The sequence below is a fragment of the Phasianus colchicus genome, chromosome 2, assembly GCF_987193195.1.
Source record: "Phasianus colchicus chromosome 2, bPhaCol1.hap1.1, whole genome shotgun sequence".
In the NCBI taxonomy this organism is placed as follows: domain Eukaryota; kingdom Metazoa; phylum Chordata; class Aves; order Galliformes; family Phasianidae; genus Phasianus; species Phasianus colchicus.
The window spans coordinates 60002396-60025964 of NC_143437.1; the positions used below are offsets into that span (position 1 = coordinate 60002396).

At 38.8% G+C, this 23569-nt stretch overlaps 1 protein-coding gene across 3 annotated transcripts in view; it reads right to left on the bottom strand.

Moving 5' to 3' along the window:
• Positions 1-899: 899 nt before the first annotated feature.
• Positions 900-23569, bottom strand: part of NKAIN2 (sodium/potassium transporting ATPase interacting 2) — a 513591-nt gene continuing 490921 nt past the window's right edge. For 2 of the 3 annotated variants that reach the window (XM_031610959.2, XM_090135835.1), the window contains 3 exons: positions 21924-21984; positions 6374-6455; positions 900-1665 (listed from right to left, as the gene is read on the bottom strand). In XM_031610959.2, the coding sequence (XP_031466819.1) occupies positions 1656-1665; positions 6374-6455; positions 21924-21984 (153 nt within the window). In that variant the 3' untranslated portion in view covers positions 900-1655. The remainder of the gene's footprint in view (positions 1666-6373; positions 6456-21923; positions 21985-23569) is intronic. The other variant, XM_090135834.1, reaches the window with a different exon arrangement.

Genomic DNA, 23569 nt, shown 5'->3' on the forward strand with positions numbered 1-23569 from the left:
GTTTGTGACACTTTACATCCATGCAGACACGCAAAGGGCATTGGTTTGTATAGGGATGGATGCATGGTGTTTGTGCATGGGCTGTGGGAGCTCAGAAGCCACTTGGGCACCAGGGTTTGGTGAATGAGGAAGTCAGTCATTTGAGGGCAGCTCGAGTGCTTCCATGCACTGACCTTCCCCCTTGCCCTCAAAACCCATGTGGCCACCACAGGTGTGGTAGATGTATGTATTTGCCTGTGCAGGGTCTGAGCAAAGAAACAATGACAATTCAAGATCCTGAAAAGCCTGAGTAAAACATTGGTTTCTCCTAATGAAAGCCACCTAAGTGCTTGAAAATACAGATCAGATTTAGAACAAAACATATGTTCCTAGGAGTTCAGAGTATTTCATATACACATTGACCTACTAGCAAAATTCCCAAAGGCATCTTGTTGCCAACTACGTAACAGCACAGTTTTTTTTCAGCCACAATAATACAGGAAGATAAAATACACATTCTAACACACAACAGATCCCCCAAATATACCACAAAAAGGTCTTCAATATTTCTTCAACTCAGCTAGTCCCTTCCCGCCCTCCCCAACCAAAACCAAAAAATAAAATATATAGATCCCTTATGGTGCGATTAGAAAAAAAAGCTCACTTACAGAGAATTTTCAGTTGAAATTAGATATAAAAGAGTAAACATAGCTAGTACATATTCAGTTGGCCTTTGTTGATAGAAATCTGCAGATGTCTCTGTAGTTAGTAAAAGACATTTAGATATAGCTATAAAAGCACCTAAAGTGCGATAAACAAAATCAGCGGGATTAAGAAGCACTGTTTATGTTGCTTATTTCCAGTAGGTTCAATCATTAGTTTATGTTACCCCTTCGCCCTCCCTGACCCCCCAAAAGATCTTATATCTTTTTTTTTTTTCTTTTTTTTTTTAATCATTATAAACGGTTTGTTTCTTGACCACTGTGGAGCCTCAAAAGTAAAGCACTTTCTGACAGCTGGCAGTTTTCTACTTGGTCACTCTGGAGCCACGGAGCAACAGAGCCTTATTCCCTGACATGAAAACAAAACAAAACAAAGAAAACTACTGACTTAGAAATCGTTCAGAATTAATGACAGCGTGTTGAGCCTAAAGGACATTACTTCAGAAAGCTTGCACTGAGTTTCTCTGATGTGCAATGCAGTTAGGTTAAGGCAAGTATGAACTGTACAGCCTTCAGGGCAAACAACGTGCTGTCTATTGACTTCTGTTGCAAGGTCATCCCAGTATTCTTAGCCTTGTGTTGACTACAGAGACTGAATGTGGCCAGGAGTGTGGAGGGGGCTCCAAAAGCACTGTATTGGCTTGGTTCATGTCTTAATCCAGATGGGCCCCACTGGCGGTTCAGGCTGCAGTCCAGAGGAGCGAGAGGGAAGCACCAGCGCCTCTGCTCTGGCCCTGTGGTGCTGGGAAGCAGGAAGGAGGTCTGGGGCATCTCCTTAGTACCTGTTAGAAAGAGAGGCTGAATGTTTCTGTTGCATTTTGTCTCATTGTTCAATCAGCCTTTTTTTTTTTTTAGCACAAAAACTGGAATTTTTTTGCTCTTTGAAGAACCAGCGGGCAATCCCAAAACATTTTCTTTGACAGGTCCTCCAGCCCATCTTGAGCAGTCCCGTTTTCACTTTGACCTAGGAGAAAGACAGGGAAACAAAGATGCATATAATCCACCAGAAACATTCCTGATTACTGCCCTGCAGTTCTGGTGCCCTTTTGCAAGCCAGTGTAAGCCACTAACCAGTAACAGCTCAGCTGTGCACAGGTAGGAGATGACAGAAAGGAAAAGGTGTTTGCTCAGGTGATCACTTGGTTTCCTTTCGAATACATCCAGAGAAGTCAGCACAGGTTTAGTGAACCATTCAAAATCATACTTCAAGCAGGAGTAATTAGTTATAGTCAGATAGCCAGTGTCAACCTCAACTACTGTGTTTAAACCCAAACTTTCACAATCTGAGGCAGAAAAGATGCTGTTGGTTGCTAGGCAAGACTTTGCTGGTAGTATTGTTGGGAAGGTTCACCCTTTATTGCCATAACACCAACATCTGCCTCTGATGCTGTGAGTCAACATAATAAAATAGGATGCATTGATTTCAGAGCAGCCCTGGTGTGTGTGTGTGTGTGTGTATACACACATATATGTAGGGATTGTATGTGCATAATTATGTGTTTCTATGTATATATAGTACACATGTATGTGTATATATATGTATATAGATATGTATATATACATAGTACAAGAATTCTCAGACTTCTCAGTACAAGGAAAGCAAGCTTCACTTCAGGGCTAAGCTGCTTTTGAGCAATTTCTCCAGTGCTTTAGGAATCAGCATCAGACATGCATGCTTTTTTTTTTTTTTTTCCCTTCACTTCTTTTTTTCATGAACAAGCAAGTTTGTCATGAAGAAAGGAAAGAAAAATCTCTTTCCTGTCCCTCCTCTCTATTGTGGTCATGCAGTGCAGTCTTGTTCCACAATCATAACTGTATATTTTTCATGTGCAGCAGAATCATTGCATACAGTGTTTTGTCACCATCCGCGGTCACCTCCCAAGAGCAGAATTCTCTCTTGACAATTGATTTCCATCATCTTATTGTGTTCTCGTCCCATTGTCTGGAGATGAGCACTGGCATCTCCAACACAAAATGCTGGGAAGCTGTTTTTTAGGACATCAGCTGTGGCCACACTGCATGGAGATATATGAGCAGTGGTTCTGTCCCGTTAAAATGCATATTCGTTTTGAAGGGACTGCATAGGCTTCTTGGCTTGCACAGCATAGAGCACACTGTTGGCACTTAAATAATAAAAAAGCCATTTATAACAGGTAGATAATAGTCACAATAAGAAACCTCCCCCAAAACACCATTATTTTATTTAAACAGTATAAATTGATTTTTTCTTTTAAAAAAACAACACTGATTTAAATTAAATGTGAAATTGCAAGAGTTGACATGGAAAGTTTCGATTGGAGTTCAAAGCCTAAAATGTAAAGAAAAGAAACAAGATGAGTCTGAATCTAATAATACTAGGCAACTTATGGAAACTGTAGTCATAAACAGTGGCCTCAATTCGCTATTAGTGCTTCCTTTTTTGTAAATCAAGATTTTTTTTCCCTATCCAATTTATGATAGCTTTGCATAACTGATGAAACTCTATGTGAATATAGTGTGTGTAAACTGAGTTGTAATGCTCTTATTGGGAGAGCTTGACTGAAATCACAAAAGTATTAATTCTTTGATTAAATAACTACTGACAGAACGGAAATGTTAAAAAATGAAGAGTCTGAATAAATAATTATAACTATTTAATTGCACATGTAGGTTTGTGTAAGTTCAGTATAAACTCCAAATTAACAAAATGAAGTGCTAACTGTAGCACAACAGGAGAAAGTTCTGGTTGCAAAACAGTGTGTCTTAACAGTTAGCAATTACTAAACACAGCATTCCTTCAGGATAATAATTAAACTGTGCATGTGTAAAACACTTCAAATTGATTTAAATCACTTGGATGTAAATCAGTCTGGCTTGAATTGAGACAAAAGTTTGTGTTGATGGAATTCTGTCATCATAATCTGCTAAATCAATTCATGTCTGCAAGCAGTATGGGGATAACAACTGACAGCTACCGCACAATTATAAACACCTTTGTATTGTTTCTGCATATGAAATGGTTTAGTAAATAATGAAGGATGTTTTTATACTTATTACTGAAATACATGTTAAAATTTGCATTTTGTCAGAACCTCATCATCATTACAAGCTGATATTCTTCTGGTGAGTCTTCCAAAGCTGAAGTTATTTTTTCTCTTTCATTTCTATCACATGCCTGACATGCTAGCCAATACGTACTACTACACTACATATTAAAAAAAAAAAAGAAGTGTTATATAAGTGCTTTTGACAGTAGCCAGAATATGTAAAATAAACCATCTATCTCTGATTTCTCTTCACTAGTTGCACTCACTGTGAGCCTGGACAGTAAGGCACATAAAGGAGGCAACAAGTTGCCTTTACGTTTTCTTGGTCTCTTGCAGGAATTGAGATAAAGTTTAATATATTCTCTGCTGTCTGTGGATTCAACAATCTTTTCTAGCAGTTGATAAAATCATGGAAATTGTTATGTGTACATTGCTATGTGGATATATATGGGAATAGTTGTATCCTGAATACGATTATATTCTTATGACTTCATGAGAGCACAGCAGCAGCATACGTAAAGCAGAGGTCTTCCCTATTCTGTCTTCTGCTTTTCTGTATCGAATTATTCTTATCTTACTCATTTCCAAGGAATGCTGAGCACTGTAAGGTGCAGGTGACTTCACCTAGAGAGTAAGGTCTTCTACATTTTTTTCTTCTCCTTGAATACTACAGAGATTAATGCTAATATTCTTTGGTGGTCAACATCCATAAGAATCCCTAAGAAACCCAATCCTTCCTCCCAACAAATAACACTTTAAAACATTTTCTATAGCCTGCTGTTATCATATCAGTTTGTTTTGACTTCCAGTATATATTATTGCTGTAAATAGTGCTGCAAGCAGATCAAACGATGTCTTGATTAATTTGACATTCAAATTTGTCACTCAACTGCCTAATGGCCTCCTACATTTACGGAGCAAATGCAGTGCAAATACATATGCATGCACTCCTAGCATGCCTCAGTTGTAAACAACAAAAAGGTATTCCTAAATGCAGTAAAAGCTTCTTAAGAACAGGCTGCAGCAATTCTAGAGGACCTTGTCAAATACTATATAGTCAGAGGGAAACATGAAGTGTCTTTGTTTGACTGCTGCTGGGACATGGCAATACTTTTGTGGGTTGATTGGACAAAATGTCAACTTACATACTGATTTCTGTCTCTCAGTTAAGACATCAAAATCACCTACGCTACAGCAAGAATGCAGATTGAAATAAGGCAGAACATAGTTTACATGGATTCATCATACATCTCTATCTCAGCTAAAAGTGTAAAAATATGACCTTCTTTTTCAGTCGGTCTAGTTTTCTTTCCTGTCAGTATGAAGATGCTAGTAAATGTAATCTGCTGTTCTGGAAGAAACACTGAGAGCATAAAGAGAATGGGATAATATCTCAGCTAGAGGGCTCCATATGTTGATGCAAGCTATGGTATACTGAGAAAGAAATAGGATTAGAATTGTTCTAAGCACCTATGAGCCACACATAATACTAGGAAGGAAATAACATTTTCTAAATGCACAGCACTGTGCCAAAAATGCAGGTGAAAAATCTTCACTTGAGCACAGACAGATGGAAAGCTGAAGTTAAGATGGCATTGGAGATACGTACTATTGTAATTTGAGATTATTAAAAAGCTCCTAGCAAAGCTCCCATAGGGCCCAATCCTAAGCACTATCGCAGAATTGACTGTACTGCTGATAAAGGAATAAATGCCAGTTCCATGCATAAAGCTACTAAACCACCAGCAGACTTAGTCCACTAATCACAAGAAATGAAATTATATTTAAGGGTGTAGGGAGTGTGTGTTTTCCTGTATTTAGGTTTTTTTCCTCAAAAGAAATGGTCAAAAGAGTAACAAAGGAAAAAATTAAATGCTACTCCCTTGTGAGCTGTTGCTTACTATACTTTTGTCACGTCGGCTGGTGATGGTAAATAAAACAGAATTCAAAAGGCTGCAGCAGTGAGGTACAATTTATCTAGGCAGTCAGGGCTGTTTTGAATTGCAGTGAGCATCCAGAAATATTTGGAGATTATTATTTCTGGCTTGGTCTATGGCTGTGTGTAAATTCCAGTGTGAATGCTCTCCAGTTGAGTCTGTGAGCTGAGATTTATGTATTTGGCTGTACTTCTAGGCAGGATGGAGTTCTCACTCTCGCTGGATAGATAAAAAACCACTTTCTATTCAATCTATTTTTAAAAACAGTATGTTGCTATTTTTTTCTTTCATTATTATAAGTTAATGTAGAGACTGGAAATGAGGCACAGACGTGCTTCAGTGAACAGATATCTGTATTAGTAGAGACTAATACTGAATGCGTCCATTTTTGACATCCAAGTTTTGTCAGCTGACTAGTTCCTACTAAATGAAATTTGTACTGCCTTGGAGTGGAATCTGCATGAATGGAAATGAGGTAAAATCAGGTGAGAGCTCAGTGTTATTTAAACAACAGTGACACTTTGTATCCTGCATAAGAAATCATTATCATCCAGCAGAAGAGTAATGCTGGTGCTTAAGTGTAGCTTGAATTCAGTTGAGCAAAAAGGCTTCTGCCTATTCTGAATTTTTAAGTGATGTCATCTTTCACTTTAATGATCCTTTAATATCAGCCTGCCACCGCAGAACATCTCAGAAGTTGAGTACTTACATATACATGGGCTGTAGCTGTAAATGAGATGTCTTCTGTGGGCCTTGATAGCCGTAAGAGTCAAATCCACCTATGAAATCAACTGAAAAAGAAGCAAATTGCCTTCATTAGAAACATCTTTTCAGAAGTGATAGGCATTATCATTCAAGAGCTACCCGGCACAGATTATTTTTGACAGACCCCCTAATAATCTGTTAAAACAAGAACAGCTAATTGTGGTGATGCATAAAATGGGTGAAAAAAAAAGGATAAAGGAAAAGCTCCTTCTTTATCTTTTAAATGAAAATAAATTTTAAATCGCAGAAAGACAATAAGCAATAAAATCATCTGTCTGTCAGGAAGAGCCACATATCACTCTTTTTCATGTGGGCCACCTGACTGGAGTACAAAGCAACATGCTATTCAAACATTACAAATGCTGCAAACCATTTATTTGTTAGTGAGAATACATTGCTTCTGACTGTGATTACTGTCTGCCTTGCTGACATACTGTGGTTTAGTGATGTAAAGGAGAAAGCACATTGATCTGACTCTCAGACACAGAAGTTTCCCTGATTCCCTCCTTTGACATTTGGGTTGCAATGCACAGAGGGTTGGAACAATTTATCTGAGCTTCAGAGATGAGACAGATCTAAGGGAAGCAGCATTTCTCTTGAGGCACTGGAGGTCTGTAGGAAGGTTGCAGGGTGGGTGTTTTTTTATTAATTCACAACACTCACAGTTCCCAATGGTCTTCTCATGTTTATTTTAAACAATTTCCAGGGCAACTCAATCTCATCTGTCTCTGAAACTCCTGTTTCTCTAATTTAACACTCTTTTTACACAGGTAAGCGCACACCCTTTGCTTCTTTTGCACCAAGGGATCTGACTGTTGGCTTTTCAGGTTTATTTGTGGGCACCTCTTGTTCCTGACATATTGTCTCTCACACACAGATGTGAAATTGACCTTACTTTGAAAGAAAACGGAGAATGAGTTCAGATATAGAAGTGCATTCTTCGTAAGTCTGTACAGTGCTACTGACAGACAGGCTTTGTGTACATTAAAACACAATAGCAACAGAAAAAGTAATAACATTTTGACAGAAGATGCCTTATTGTGGATATAAACACAGTAACATTCCCACAAAAATCACAAAATGTAGATTTATAATTATTGGTTTGAGAACTTTCACAGTGGTTAATGTCCTTATGTCCTTAAAGCTTGCATTTGTGAGATTTTTTTTTTTTTTTAAATTAAGATACCCCTCAATATTTACCAAACTTAACAGTGCCTTTACATGCACTCCAAGTGTTACAACATCATATTCTTGAGATCCTCTGTCCACCATCTAGCTTGCAAGCAAAAAGCCACCAACACTCTATGTTGGACCACTACTGTTTGTCTCCATTGCAACCATGGGCATGTTGAGCTTCTCATCCACCTTCTTTCATGGCCAGAATGACCCTGAAGAAGTCACTTATCCAATTCTGTGCCCTGTGGCAGGATTAAATATATCCCATCTCAGAATGATGTTTAACTAAATTAATCTTTGATACTGGTCGTGAAGAAGATTCTATAGTCTCTCTGTGTTGCCTTTCCATGTGCCTGACTTCCTAATGTCTAATTTAAATTTAATTTCCTACAAATTAACTACTTTTCTACTTTTTGGTCTTCTCTTCCAAAGGATATGAAGAAAAATGAGCCTTTTTTTTTTTTTTTTTTTTTTTCCCTTTTATGACTATTTTAAAGTTTTTTTATAGATACAATTTCCTTTTTTTTTTCTTTTTCTTTTTTATTTCTTTTTCCTTTTATTTCTTTTCCTTGCTCCTCTTTCTCTTTTTTTTTCTCCTTTTTTTTTTTTTTTTTTTTTTTTTTTTTTTTTTTCCCAAAGGCATTAGACTCATGCTAAATAATCAGATCTTTATTTGTCTATTTTGACACTAAGCGTAGTCTATCCAGGTGGTCTTTTGTCTGAAGAGTTCAGATTGATCACACCCCACAGGAGTTCTTTTACACTTGTCTGTATTGAATTTCATCTTTTTCAGTCCACTTCTCAAGCTTATTCTGGGTACTAATCCCAACCTTGCAAGTGCTCCAAACCCCTCCAGTTTAGTTTTATCTGAAATTTTTGTAAACGTTTTCTCCTCTATCATCCTTGCTGTTAATAAAAACAATGAAGATCATTATCTTACTAGCCAAAGTCCCACTAGGATCCCATCTGAAATGTCATCCCAGCTGGTTGATAACTAAATTTCAAACAGAGTTTTAAACAATTTTGAAGCAAATAGACTGTATCTGGACAGTGTTTCACTGGCTTACTTGCAAACATCTCAAAGGGTGAAAATCTTGCTAAAATCAAGATAAGTACCATTTGTTGCTTCCCACTTATTCACTGCCTGTAACAATCAGAAAAACTGTATTACAACTTGATTGTATGTTTGGAAGCACACCACGTTAATAGGAAGAGAACGAAGAATTTACTATGAACGTTATTTAGTGAAATACTAAGTTGGAGGAATTGAAAAAAACCTCAAACATAATGAATGCAGCAAAACGAATGGACACATCTTTGCTGTAATTTTTTTTTTGTCCGTTTGCTTGTTTTTGCTTTGTTTTGTTTTGTATTGTTTTTTGTTTTTCTCACTCTTGACTTTTGACAAGACGTACATTTGAATGAGTATCCCACTGGTGTCAATTCATGTAATTTATCTGATATGGCTTATATGGAATTGTCCGGCTTTGCATTTTTTGTCATCTTCTCAAGACCCTCCACGTAACCAGTAAATCATTATTAAAAGGCTGCAGGCATTGATGTTCTGTTTTACAATCATGGCATAAAAGGTCTCAAGGGTGCCTTTAGGGTTGTTTTCAGAAAGGAAGAATGAAACAGTGTGCTAAAAAAAAAGGATTTCTCTAAGTAAAACAAGTTTGTGTGGGCATGAGAGAAAGATGCATGCTGAATATCTCTATGTGCATTCATCTTTGTCCTGCTGCACAAAGTAAACACAAAGTGTTACTACATCAGATTGTTAGGCGACAAGACAAGCTCATATGGCTGTGTTAGGCTGATAGCAGAAGCTCCCATGTGTGCAACCAAATGATCATAGAATCACCAAAGTTAGAAAAGATCTCCAACATTTCCAGTCCAACCACTCACCTACCACCAATATTTTCTCACTGAACCATGTCCCCTTAGTAACACACATGACTGCACCATCTCCCTAGGAAGCCCATTCCAGCACCTGACCATTCTTGATAACGAGAGGGCAGAAGATACTTCTGAGACCTTTTTGAGACATGTACAATATACATGTACAATGCAACAACAAACATGGCTAGGTATGTAAATGTAAGTAATAGGAGGAGAATTTCAATGCAAAGAATTTCAGTAATTTCTTTGTAGCAAGTTTGATTCATGGCAGTAGCTTCTCAGTTTGCCTTGCAAAGCCTGCAGTGTCCAGACTGCACTAAAAGCTCCCCGTGGACTCTGAGGTAGTTTCTTAAAACATGCAAAATGCTGCCCTTTCTGCAGGCATTTTATCCTTGCTGTGCCTGAAAGGTCACTAAAAGTGTCGTTCGACTGATACATTCCTGGCAGCAGTAACATGAGATGAATAAAACAAGGCTCATTAGCTGAATCACTACAGAGGCTTCCATCCTTAACCTTATCCATCAAACACGTTTTTTTGACTATTCTATTTTACATTCATCTTACTTGTCACTGTTATCAGAAGTGTCTCTTTTGTCATGTTTTGCTCTAGTAAAAGCATGCGTGTATACAAACAAATACAGAATCCCATTCACTTGAACTATTGGGTACTGAGATGCTTATTTTCTTAGCTGGATTTAAATAGTATAATAACAGTCCTATTTATTTGTAAAAAATGTTACAAAAAATATGGCCTGAGTTTTTTCTTCCTTTGCTGGTACTATGGGCCTTGTGAGGCATGAGATGGCAGTTGTAACTGTAATACAAAAAAAACATTAGCTTCAACATAGGGATATATTTTCTATTGTTTTCTAGAGGTATTTTCCTTCATTTCTGCAGAAGATTTTTCGCATCTTGTATTCTGTCCCAGATCCGGGTGCTCATAGTATTCTCTGTGGTCACCCAGCTGCCTTTCATATGACCACTGATTTTTTTTTTTTTTTTTTTTTTTTTTTTTTTTTTGAAACCTTTGCGTCACAGAGAAATGGGTTTGTGCTCACTTTCCTCACACAGAATCACTGAATCACAGAATTGCAGGGGTTGGAAGGCACCTCAAGAACTCACCAAGTCCAGCATCCCTGCTAAAGCAGGTACCCTACAATAGGTTGCACAGGTAGGCTTCCAGATTGGTCTGGAATATCTCTGTAGGAGACTGCACAACCTCTCTGGGCAACCTACTCCAGTGCTCTGTCACCCTTACTAAAAAGTTCTTCCACATGTTTGTATGGAACTTCCTATACTCAAGTTTTAACCCATTGCTCCTTGTCCTGTACCAGATTGCTGGTTCCCTGGATCATCCTATCTACTCATCTTTAAAAATGGGAGTGACTTCATCTTTTTTTCCAGTCTGCAGGGCACCTGACTGCCATGACTATTCAAATATCATTGAGAGTGGTTTGGCTTCTATACAAAACCAAATCTCACCTTTTCTCTGTGATATTTATCCACGCATAATTAAACACCACTTCCAGTTCAGCATGGCTAACACCAGCACTCTCAGTCTCTACTCCCTGTGAGCGATGGCACAGCTCTGCCTGTCATTTGGGGTTACAAGTTAGATGTCAGCTTTGGTTTGGTTTGTATATGATTTAATTTCTGACGATTATTTTTGCATATTGAAGAGGAAGACTTTTCTGTCTGTTGACACAGCTATAACATTTACCCAGGGCTCTTGGTGTCAAACATCATTACTGTTCCTTTTCTGAACTCCCCAAATGTTGAGTTAAGGAACCAAAAGGGCAGGGCTTTGGCTATGACGCTCCTCTCTGCATCCTGCTACTGATTACATCTTCCATATCACATCAAATAGAAGCTAAATCTTTCTACACTTAAAGCCTTCTGTAGGGACTCCACACCAGTCTTTCCTTCTTCAATTTTTAATGCCAAGTTCTGTCCCCATGCTGCCAGCTTGACCCATGTACTTGTAAAATTTCCAAATATTTTTTCTCCTTCTGAGAAGTTCTTCATAAACAGTTGTCTCAGTAGTGTCAGAGCACTGATATTCTTGTCTACCACAGGGACTAATGTTTGTTCTTTGTGCTTTTTGCCTGCACTTAGCAGCTGCCTGTTTTCTGATAAATAGATTGCAAGTTCCAAGAAGCAGAGCTGGCTTTTGTCTTTGTCCAGTGATTGGCGTCATGCTCATCCTTAAATATATTAATGAATCTGAAGTGCTAACACAATATTAAAAATTTACTACTGTACATAATAAAGATGGCATCATTTAAAAAGACCTATGGCCAAAGAAACATGTGCATGTACACACAGGTGTTTTCTGCATTTGTGCACCATGACTGCACACATTTCCTGCATGGTGCAGCACAGAGAGAGAACATGTGGTGTACATGTGCTACTTCTGCATTGTGAATGCACTGATTCAGGAGGGCAAAGATTCAGGCCCTGTAGCCTCAGGGAAGCAGTGATCAAATTCACTGCACAGCAAGGCACCACTCTGTGCTCCTGGCTAGGATGAAACACATCACTGAGACAATGCTGGTGTACAAATGTCTGAGGAAAGAGTGAGTTATGCACAACTGCTGAGAGTTAAAAGCTAGCCAAATTCAGAAAAAACAAACAAACAAACAAACAAAAAAACCCAGAGGGAAGTAAAATAAAGCTTGTCTTTAATAACCTTGGAAATGAGAAATAGAAAAAAAGTATATAAAAGAACATATGGAGAAACCCTTGCTCCTGCAGCTTTGCCAGTAACCTGCCACCTGCCGCATTGGTGATGATACTTCCATAGGCATTAGGGCTGTAGCCTTTCTGTGCTGTGAACAGGTCTGGTGCTGGTTACACAGCGCATCGAGCAGGAGGAGATTTGCTTGAAAACAGACTCAATAAAGTTTGTTTACAATCCTCATCAAATGTTATTGCTCTTTGCACTGTGCATATCACAAAATTTAGGCAAGACATAGATAAAGCAGGGAAGGAGGGCATTTGCCAGGAAATGCAGCTGAACACTTCCTGCCAGCACAAGGATGGTCTGCAATGGCATAAGGACTTGGAGGCAGGGCCTGGCTCTTGCTGTGCAATGAGCTGCCTGCAAGTGCTCCTTGCTCTCTTATTTATTAGGTGAAACTGAAACACTGGGCTTTTAAATCAGAACTTCACAGCATTTCTGAGCCCCATGATGTCCACAGGGGTATGGAAAAGCCCCACACAAATTTCTGCAGTTTCTCAGCTCATATTCTGCCCCACTGCCATTATTTCCTTCCTGTTTATTTTTACAATTGTCAAATTATTCTCTGATATTTTCCCCACACGTTTTTTTTTTGTTGTTTTTTTTTTTTTGTTTGTTTGTTTGTTTTTTTTCCCTCCAGATTTTTCTCTTCTTATGATGTTACTTGTTGGATAAGGTATCCTTGTCATCTTTATCCATACCTGCTGGGTGACAAAGGCTCAGGTTTTTTTTCTGTGACAAGCAGTGGGGCTTGTCCAAGCCTCATAAAGCACCTGTCAAAGATGTCTGCTCAGCTGCAAGAACAGTAGTAATCTGTAGAATATGTTCTTTTTCTAAGCTGGACAGACCTGGTTATTGCCAGATAACAGCCATTTATTTCCAAATGTTCTTACTGAGCAAAAAAATCTAGCCCTGAAACAGCTTTTGTCTGATAATGCATTCTAGGAATTAAAGAAAACGCAGACTAGGGCTGAATTATCATAGAGCAAATGGAATCAATGAATCACTAGAATAAAATTGTTCTAAGCCAGTTCATTGCTAGGGGCAAGTGATAAAAAGAGGAAAACAGAAAAAAAGAGGGAAAAAAAAAAAAAAAGAAATAGGGGAGGAAAAAGAAAATGCCTGGGGCAGTGGCCTCCAAGTGTGACCACCGCACTAATAAATTAGAATAAGACTCATTAGTAGGTGCAACAAAGTGGAGAATTAAAGCCCAAATCTATGAAAGTTAACAACCTAGTAATAATGAAGACTTATCTAGCCATTTAAAAGGGAAAGTAATAAGGAAAACTTTAGCAGAAGGCGTGCTGGTAAGATGAATTTAGCACAAAGTTATGTCCCAAGCATGTGGGAAACTGTAGGGAGCTCTGATTCTCAGTAGGAGAACACCAAGGTCATGGGCAGGTGGCCTCTCCAGAGCTGCTGGAAGTGAATGCAAACCTGTCCCAACTACAGTGACACGTCAGCACTCCCTTTCACCAGAGATGTTGCCACCCCTCAGTTGAGGCTGAGCCTGGCTGGCCAAGGCTGGCTGCGCTACACCTGCTCGTTTTGGCTGATCCCACCAAGTAGCAATAAATGATTCAAATGTAAATGAAGTCTTTCACCGCTGATAAAACAGAACACAACAGTCTGCCTGAAACCATTTTCCATGCAATTGTCTTTTTTTTTTTTTTTTCCAACCTTGCCTGATTTCAAATATGTTTCATTTTTCAATCTCAAAATATTTTTTCTACATTTCCTATTCAGCCGTGGCATGCGTTAAAAATCAAGTGTGGCTTTTGCTGTCAAAGCTGTCACTAGTCACTACCTCATTTCTGCCGCCTGTTTTACACAGCCATGAGGACAGTGTTATATATGAGCTGGATTTCTTTGCCTTCTTCCCCAAAAATAATTAACTAATGATAAGACAAGTAGTATTTACAAAGCATTTTGGTAAAAAAAAAAGTACTTTTTTCTTTGTAAAAAAGATGCTAACTGTTCATTCCCTCATTCAGCATTCATGCGTTGATCTTTTCCAACTTCTGCAACATGTCTTTCTTGAAAAGATAAAAAATAGATGGTGAATAGTTAAAAAAAATGATGCAAGGTAAATATATCCCTCTGGCTGTTACAACACATTGATTTTATTAAGCAGTATTCCATTGTGATGAGCTGCTGGAATGGAAATATTACTTCCTTCAAGCTCCACATTATGTTATTTAGACATTTTTAAAACTTGAAGTTGACAAGCCCCACATGAGGCAGTGATGGATGCAAGGGGAGTGGCAGGGAAGACAGCAAGGGAGAACAGAAATTAGCATAGATGAAGCCAGCAATGGCACCATTTCCCCCCGCGTGTTTTTATTTATATATTTGCCTCATACCACAATCCTGTCTCCTAGGGATTCCTTGAACATCAACTTCATTAGTTATGAAGGCAGCAATCCATAACCAATTTTCTTTTCATGTCAAGCTTGTTCATGTATAAACCCAGCCCTTTTGTTAGAAACATTTGCAATTAATTCCACAAACAAAGAAAATGCAAATTGTACAGTCTACCCTAAGCAACCCCTCTGACTCAAGGTCCTGACCACCATCTATTATACACTAAAATGAATTGAAATTCCCACTTTGAGTCTAACCTAATTTTCTAGTGATAATAGGCAAGGATTCCCAGAAGTACTCTACGCATCTTGATAGTAACATCCTAATTTCCTTTCCTGGTAAATGTTTTAAATAAGATTTTAACACCAAAGGAAATTAACCTTTAAATTAATTGTAATTATAAAATGCCATCACTGATTTTGTCTTCAGACTAATTACTTGCTATTATTTAAACAAACTGCACCTCCTCTGAGCTTTAAGTTTGTTTCTCTCTCTTCAGTGCAGTACCAAATGATCCACGATCAGGCTGTATAATGTTTGCCAAGCCCTGTGGCACCTGGACTGTTCAGGTTCACTTGCATCTCAAATGCAGCCAGTCTCAGTTGTCACAGTATTCCACAGTAGGCTTTTTCCCAGTACGTTAGTCTCATACTCCGCAGCTCTGACATCTTCAGCCTGGGCTTTCTAAACCAGCAAGCAAGACTCATGGGATGCAAAACGCCTCTGGTCTGCACCATCAAGAATGAGATGCTCAACAAGAACCTTCTGCTCTTGTGGAAGTTCCATTCAAAATAAGACATGACTGGTAAGAATGACATGAGAAACAGTTTCTGATATTTGCAAAAGGATGATTCTGTACAGGCAACTCAGAAATATCTTGGGTGTTCCTGGTGGCAGAGCAGCTCTCCAAGCCGACTCTCTTTAGGATAACTACCATGAGGCGGTACCATGCGATTTCAAAGGCTTCACTCCTGCTTCCATCAGCATCATGGCAGCTGAAAGGCATCTTATTTCTCTCCCTTTGGTTTACTATGGTTCATGTAGCAGTCACTACCCTAAATGAAACAAGTAAACAAAAAAGCCTCTAATTTAACCACAGGCTATAAATTAGAGAGCACAGCTGAGAAAAACAAACTTTAGCTTCAGCTTTTGTAGTCTGTTCATTGAATTCTCATTCATGAATGACCTGTTGAACAGCTGGAGAACAATTGTTTTTAACATTGGCTTTTAATTGTTACTACATTATTTTGTTCCTATACTTCCTTTTAAACTGCCTGGGCTTTTCTTAGCATTAACCAAACAGATCAGACCACCGATTCATCCTGTTGTGAATAAAGTGTTTAACAAAGACAGGGCAAGATGCTCCTTGATGTTACTGACTGCAGTAGAATTCCTGATGACTGGTTTAAACTGTAGGCCTAGTTACATATGGCTGTAGGTATGTGAGATGAATCCCCTTCATGGCATCCTGTGATACCTATGAGGGGGCCAGAAATGCAAGAGTCTTTCTCCTTACCATACTGCCATTCCTTTATGTCAGGTTCTGCTTCTCTTACTTTGATAATTTAAAGGGTTTGAAAATGAAGAATCCTCTCCCACTTCCCAAAATTTAACCATAAATTCTGTAGTATTCCTTCACAATTTGAAGGAGGCACTTGAAGATTTTGAAAACCTGTGGTAGCATGGAAAAAAGTGAAGACAGAATGATTGCTTGGTGCAAGACAGAGGGCACATTACACATATTAATGGTAGGTGCAAAGGTAACAAAACACGTCTGAAGTGCTGGAACTCCTTCACCCAGGAGGCTTTGTCTGATGAAAATGTTCTTGGTTCAAACAGAAGGGTACACGTTTAAGAAGAAAAGCCCAATGTCTGCAGCCAAGTGAGACCACAATGAGGCCACTTCTGGCAAGTTCCTGAATTGAAAATTACTGCCAGAATTTTATGGGAGCCACAGACCTACTCTGTTCTTAGGTGTCTGTATGGTATGTGTATGTCCAAGTAAGCATCAGGTGTTCTTCACTGCTTGATATAGGATATTGAGCTGATAGAGCTGATACCTCTCTTCTAATTTTTTTGTTCATGTATAACAGGTAGGTAACACTACCTTGGATATTGCAGCTGTGGGGTCAGCAGGAGGAAAGAGACCTAAAAAGCTGCCCAGGAAAATGACCTCCAGAGTCGCATTTAGGCTCAAACCTGTACAAAGAAAGATGGTTTCAGTTATCTACAACCACCCCTCAACATTAGATTCTGCTCCATCTCTTCATCCTTTCTAGCCTTCTCCTATCCTGGTAGTCTCAGAATTTACAGCCTTTTTGACTGGAAGATGAGAAAAGAAGGAAATAAGGAGAATTAATGCTGAACATTTGCTACTAGTTTCTCTTTGTTTTAGAGATTTTTAAGTAGGGATGGAAGCTGGAGTATTACTTCTCTGTCATGTCTGACTAAGCAGACTGTGAAAAGCATTTGGCACAGAAATAAAGTGATATCTAAGCATATTCTGTATTTCAAAAGTGCCTTTCATCCCAGAAGTTCAAAGTTATGAGACAACATGCTTGCAGATTTGTCCCTGTCATTATTTTCCATTTTAGACAATGGAAACAGGAGTATTATGAGGTTAAACAACCTAACCATAGGTGGAAGGTAGGCTGTAACAGAGCTAACAATAAAAGTCTTTTCTCCGTATTTTGATATGTTTATCAAAGTTTCTCATCTCTTACAAATAATACATTTAATACTGTCTTCTAAAAGAAAATCTTTTCACCATCTCTGTACTACATAGGATCCCAGAATGGGTTGTTGTTTGGCAGTGAGTTTATTGGCACACAACAGCTATGCTGTATTGCATACCAGGAGATATCCACTATCCAGGGTATTGTATTCTTGAATGTTTTCTGTAATTCAAATAGAATCTTAAATTCAAGCTTTTTTCAGAGGGGAATAAAATAATTTCAAAAGGTTATCTAGAGCTTTATTTCTGTGTCAGACAGCCACAAATGCTGGGCTCAATGGGATATAGAGTAAAAATCTATTTAAACCCAGTTGCAATTTCTTTTTCTTTGCTCTTTACCTAGTAACAATGCTGAGAGAAAAGAAGACAGTGAATGTGCAAGTTGAGTTCTTGCTAGTGTGAGATGATAGTGCAAAGGCTGTACCTCACTGCACTCTGGGAATAGTCAGGTCAGATTTCTTCTGTTTGCCTTAGAATTGTAATATGGTGGATAAATGCTGTTTTTTCCCCTTCCTTGGAAAATAGCTCCAAACTGGAGCTGGATTAGGATTTCACTTTAGAACACAGACTGAGTTTGTGATTATCTCCAGTCATTTGAGCTGAGATTAATTTCTGACCAGAGCAGTCTCTCTAATAGCAAGGCAGTCCACTTTCTCTCACCAGAATCTGCAAGGAGAGTGTAGAATTTCCTCTTCAGTAACCTAGGTTTCTTTTTTTTTCTATTGTTTGCAGACAAAAAGCCCCAGGAAGATGAAGCTTCATTGCTTGGAATCCAGAGTTTTCTACTAAATATCTGTGTATTTAATAATGTTTTCAGAAATACACTGAATTTACTTTACTAAGGCAGTAACATCTTATAGCAGGGTGCCAAATTGCTAGTGAGGAAATGCACATTAAATGAACATTTCAGTGTTATTAAAAATAATGTGCAGCCTTTGAAAAATGCAGGACTAATATGATTTTGGAAAGCAAATGAGGTGCTCCGGTAAGTTTACAGCTGTGGAATGCCTCCAAGTAATGATTGTTGCTGACATTTTCATGCTTTATTTTTAATTGCTACAGCTAATAACGCTAATGAAGAAAGAATGACAATAGCTTAGTCATTCCAGTGGCAATACTGAAAAGGAGAGTGCTGAGTTGACAGCAGTCCTGCTGGGCACCCATCCTCCCTTGTCTTTTGCAGAAGAGACCTGAGCTGCCCCAAGCTTCAAGGGTCATCCTCACTACACAACTGCAGGGAACAAGATGCAGAAGGGACCACCAGGAGTGGTGAAGCATTGACAAGAAAAGTAACTGGGGAAAAGCCACCTTTGTCTCATTCTTGGAGATGGCTGCTGTGTTTTCGCCCTGGTATTCACACTGTTAAGGTACTGCTTGAGATTACAGTGAGAAGGAAAGCAGCTTTCTCTGTAATTTTTGATGTAGATTTAACCCAAAGCATGTTGTTCTCATGAAAAGTAGTTCAGACTTGTACTTTGATTTAGAGGGTTTCCTGCCGGATTTATTTGCTGTGTGAGTTATTAAAACCCCAAGGCTTGCTGACTCAGCCTTACTTATGACCCTGATTTGATCACTCTATTGTTCCATTCTTAATCCTTCAGTGAGGTTAGAATAGGTTAATCTATTGAAATACTTGCTTAATTCTACCCTTGCTCATTTGTTCTTTTAAAAAATCTGCATGAGGAACAAAGAGATAGTTATTATTTCAGCTTCCAATTGCCCTGAGAGCAAAGCTAATTCAGCTGAAACATAACTTGATTGTGTTTCTACAGTTGAGACTCTAGCCAACAGGAGATGAGGCACCTTCTCTTTTCCAGAGAAATGCTGATAAGTTGATCTGTTTTAAGTTTGGAACACTCCTCTGGCTGGCTATTAGAGATTGCTTGACTATGTAGTCTCATGCAATGCTGTCTACTCCTGCTGGCTCAGTGTTCTTGCCTCTTACACTTCCTTTCTGGGCTGCTGTTGGCTCCCATGACCCATTAGCAAAAGAAGAAATGGAACCGAACATATGGATATTCACCAAATCCATCACAAGTATCAAAAGGCTTTTTCTACCGACTCTGTCTCATCAGATGGTACTTGGGGCTCCTTCGGAGTGTGCTGAGATGGTAGTCCTTGTGGTCATCTGTATTTGGCAGGAGGGCACCTCTTTCCTACAGTTATGGTTGGCACTGAAAACCAGAAATCTAGATCTCTCCTGTGATGCCTATGAATACAGAGGTGGTTAAAAAATGTCTATTTCCATCTGTTGTTCTTCCTAGACCACTTTGGAAGCTGGGAAAGAAGTATGGAGGAGTTGTTTTGTGGCGACTGGTCCTCCACAGCTGACACATCTTTAACACACCAAAGGTGCACATCTGCCAAACTGCATGCAAGCACAAGCCCATTCTCACCTCTTACCAGGCATGGATGCTGAGCAGGGATTATGGGCAGCACAATTATTCCTGCTGTGCTAGATATCCAGTAAGCCTGTGGAAGGGAGCTCACTGTGGGCAGGAGGGTTGTCTACATTCTTCTGTGCTACAGAACTTTCTTCTTAGCAGCATGCCAGATTTGGCACCTTGAAGTATTGTGAAATTAAAGCTGTCTTAATTTCTACTGGGAGCACTCCCTGCCCAGTTTTAGTTTTAGAATCTTTTACTCAATTTGGATTTGTTTTCTTGTGCTTTCTCTCTCCTTTGGCAACATGTCATTCTATTGCACTCCTTTGGGAAGTAACAAAACCCTTATGGATGCTATGCTATTTAGTGTTTATATTTGATAAGAAGACACCTAAGCGTACCTTCTTCAGTACTTTCACAGATGGAGTTGTCTCATGCAGATCAGGCAAGTGTGAAGGAGAAATTTATGGTACCTCAAGGGGCCAAATCTGGTCTGCAAATTATTACTGTATAGGGATAACTTAGCCACCGTGAAGTTTCCTTTCACCATTTTTTCCAACCAGGCTCCCAGAGCAATGAGGCCACATGGCAGGCGGAGTGGGGCTTTATCCCAGTGTGCCAGTGGGCTCTGACAGGCTGTCAGGATGCCTCACTGTCAGGAAGGAGCGACCTGGTGGAGGTGTGCTAACAAAGTAATAAAGGCCTCAAAGCAGGCAAGACAACCACAAGAAAAGGTTCAAAGAAGCATGACAATCTGTGGCTTCTGAACAACAGGGAGCTCCCTCAGCTGTGAGCAAGAAACAATAGCATATTGGCCACAGTGCTTTGCTGCCAGGAACACGTCTTACAACCCACAGGAGAGATCTTCCAAATGTGCTTCGACTTCTGTGCCTGTTCAGCAAGCCAAGCCACTAGTCCCTTCCTTGCTTTTTACTTACATTGTTTCTTAAAGCGTTGTAGAAGACTGACAAAGATTTAAGTCCTCAGGAAAGAAGGCAGGATGGCAGTAAAAAGGGATTTCACCTAGGGGCAAGGATTCACCATCCTCCAGCACTTAGCTGGAGAGCAGAAAAAAAGCACACATATCTTGAGTCCATCTCTAAGAAATGAAAACACATTCAAAGTGCACCCCTGCTCCACGCTCGTCCCAAATTCTTTTTACTCTTATGCCTTCCTCACCTCCACAGATACACAGACAACTGAGAGGAGCATCATCTGAGAGACCTCCGAATGAGGTTTCGTTTCAGCACTAAATCTTCCCTTGATGGCTCACAGTGGCACTGTATTGCCAATAGATTACAGGGTTTCAGCTGCTTTCAATACACAGCAGAGCACACAAAGGAACCCCTGCCAGCCCTAGCAGTGCTCTCAGTCAAATAAAAGCCCTTTAGCTTCCTGTTGCAAAACTCTCTCTAGGATTCATGTATATTTTATCAAAGTTACATGCAGCTCTGATACTTGCTTCTAAAGTGCTTTAGCATGAATCCCAAGATGTACTGAAACACTGCAGTGGCCCTTTTTAAAAAATCAAGGTTAGAGTAGAGAAAAAATAAAATGGCTTGGCTTCATTGCATGTATTAAAAGCAAATTCTGATCAACAGGCTTATATTGATATAAATAAACCGAAGAAACACAAACATACATCTACGTTAAATCATTTTGTTCCTTGTAATTGTACCCTGGGAGTAGCACAAACAAAGAGAAACTCCACAGTTTCACCTCTCATAAACGAAGGTCCTGCAATGATCTAAAGCTATTTCTTGCCAGAAGTGCTTCTACAACACAGCACTGAGGTCAACACAGAAGAGCTATACCCTCAGTGGAAGCCAATTACTATGAAGACAGTTAACAGCCTGGAATAAGAAAAAAAAGGAAAGAAAAAAAAAAAAGAAAAAAGGACAAAAAGGTTGTGTTTGTCAACTGGGATTTCTTTTTGTGTGTGTGTCTTAAGCTGTGAGAAAAGAAAAAATTACAGTGATCTATTCAGAAGAAACGAGTGTGTATTATTTTAAGCTGCATTTCATGACTCCTTTGTCTTCCAGGCATTTGGAAATTTAGATCAAGATAGACGGACAGAAAGCAAGTTCTGGCTACAAAATAATAGGGAATTAGGAAGAAGTCAGCAAGAGCCAACATAGCAGAGGGGTGATTTAAAAAATAGAATTCATTTTGTATGTAATAAAGCTTTAGTACTTACAGCTGTCCTCTTCTTCAGTAATACATTTCACAACATAACAGGCATAGATGAAGCCTGCCAGCTGAAACAAAATATAATAGCGTTAGATGTAAAGCAAATACCATAGAAAAACATGAGTTTGTTTTAGAAAAGCAGTAACAGAAACAACAGAAATAACAAAATTCACTAGACTATGTTTCATGAGGTAATGTTAATTCTTTATAACAATTACTTAAATCTAAGAATGAGTTAATTTACTTATTTTATGTGATTCTTTTGGAAATTGTCATGAGTTGGCATTTTAAAAAGTGCAACATATCCTTCAATAAAACTTCCAAAAATTGATCATTTTTTTTCCATTGCAGAAATATCTTATTTTTATTACTGAAAACCAGAAAACTAAGTGGATGGTTGGATGGATGGGAGTTGAACAGCTGCAAATGTAAATATTTATACCAAAGTCAGTGTTATTTGTCAACAAAAACTAACCCTCTTGCAGAACTCTGCTTTTTTAGCAGAACATTGCCACCTAAACTTAGGACAAAGTCAGTACACTTATAAACCAATGTTATAATGATGTTTTATCACTTGAAATTAGGGCTGTGGATCTGACTCTGGGATGTGTTCCCATATCTCCAATCACTCCAAGCCTAAAGACATATCTGCCAATTTGGGTAGGTCTGGATGTGTTTGCATAAGCATCTCATGTTGCTGCTGGCAAACTCAGATCTTGTTCCCTTCATTCCTCTCCTCAGAACATGCCCAGAGGTGAATTTGAAACAGAAATAACAGAATTCAAAGAAATTGAAAATCTGGAGAGGTGCTTGAATACCATGGCAGACTGCTTATCTGAAACCATTACCTGAAAAAAACATAAAAATAGGTAAAAAAATGGCAAATATCACAGATGCCATGGGACAAGTATGATTTGAGTTCTCTCCTAGTCCTTCCAGCAAGTTCTGTTCGATTGCCAAGACATTACACCAGATGCAACATAACAGCATATGTGCTGCATGTTGCATTCTTTACATGGTTTCCTTACATGTAGGTCTGGAAAGTTTTCCCTACTTATTTACAGCAAACTGTTTTTCATCCTTCAGCTCATCGCTGAAATTTGCATGGTAGGAATTCAAAAGAATTCAGGTTGTTTCACCTCTTTGCAGTGAGAAGTGACCTGTGCTGTTGAAATGTGTTATTCTGAATAGTTCACTTGTGTAGCTGCAGACTCAACAGTAGAATTTTCAATCAGCTCTTTATGAGGAACATAATAATACCTAAAGGCTCCAGCCAGGACTGGGCTCTCAGTGTGTATGGTGCAAAAATCATTGTCTGTGGCTGAGGGAAATCATGATCTTTATTTCAGACAAGCTAATCACTGGGTCAGACAGTCAAAAGAGTCTGAAGTCTGAGAGAAGACCATGTGTTCTTATGGATGCTGATTAGAGTAAATGGATTTTTTTTAATGCATCCAAGGCACTTCTAAAGTCACTGGAATATTTTGGGTTCTTAAAGCCATTAATATTACGTAGACATGAATTACAAACAAATCCACTCTGTTTTTCACTGGTTTCATGGTGGAGGCTGTGACTATACTTAATTTACTCCAGCTCTTACATGGATCTTCCTGGTATTTCTTTCAGTTTTCATTGTAGAAAGCTCTCCATACA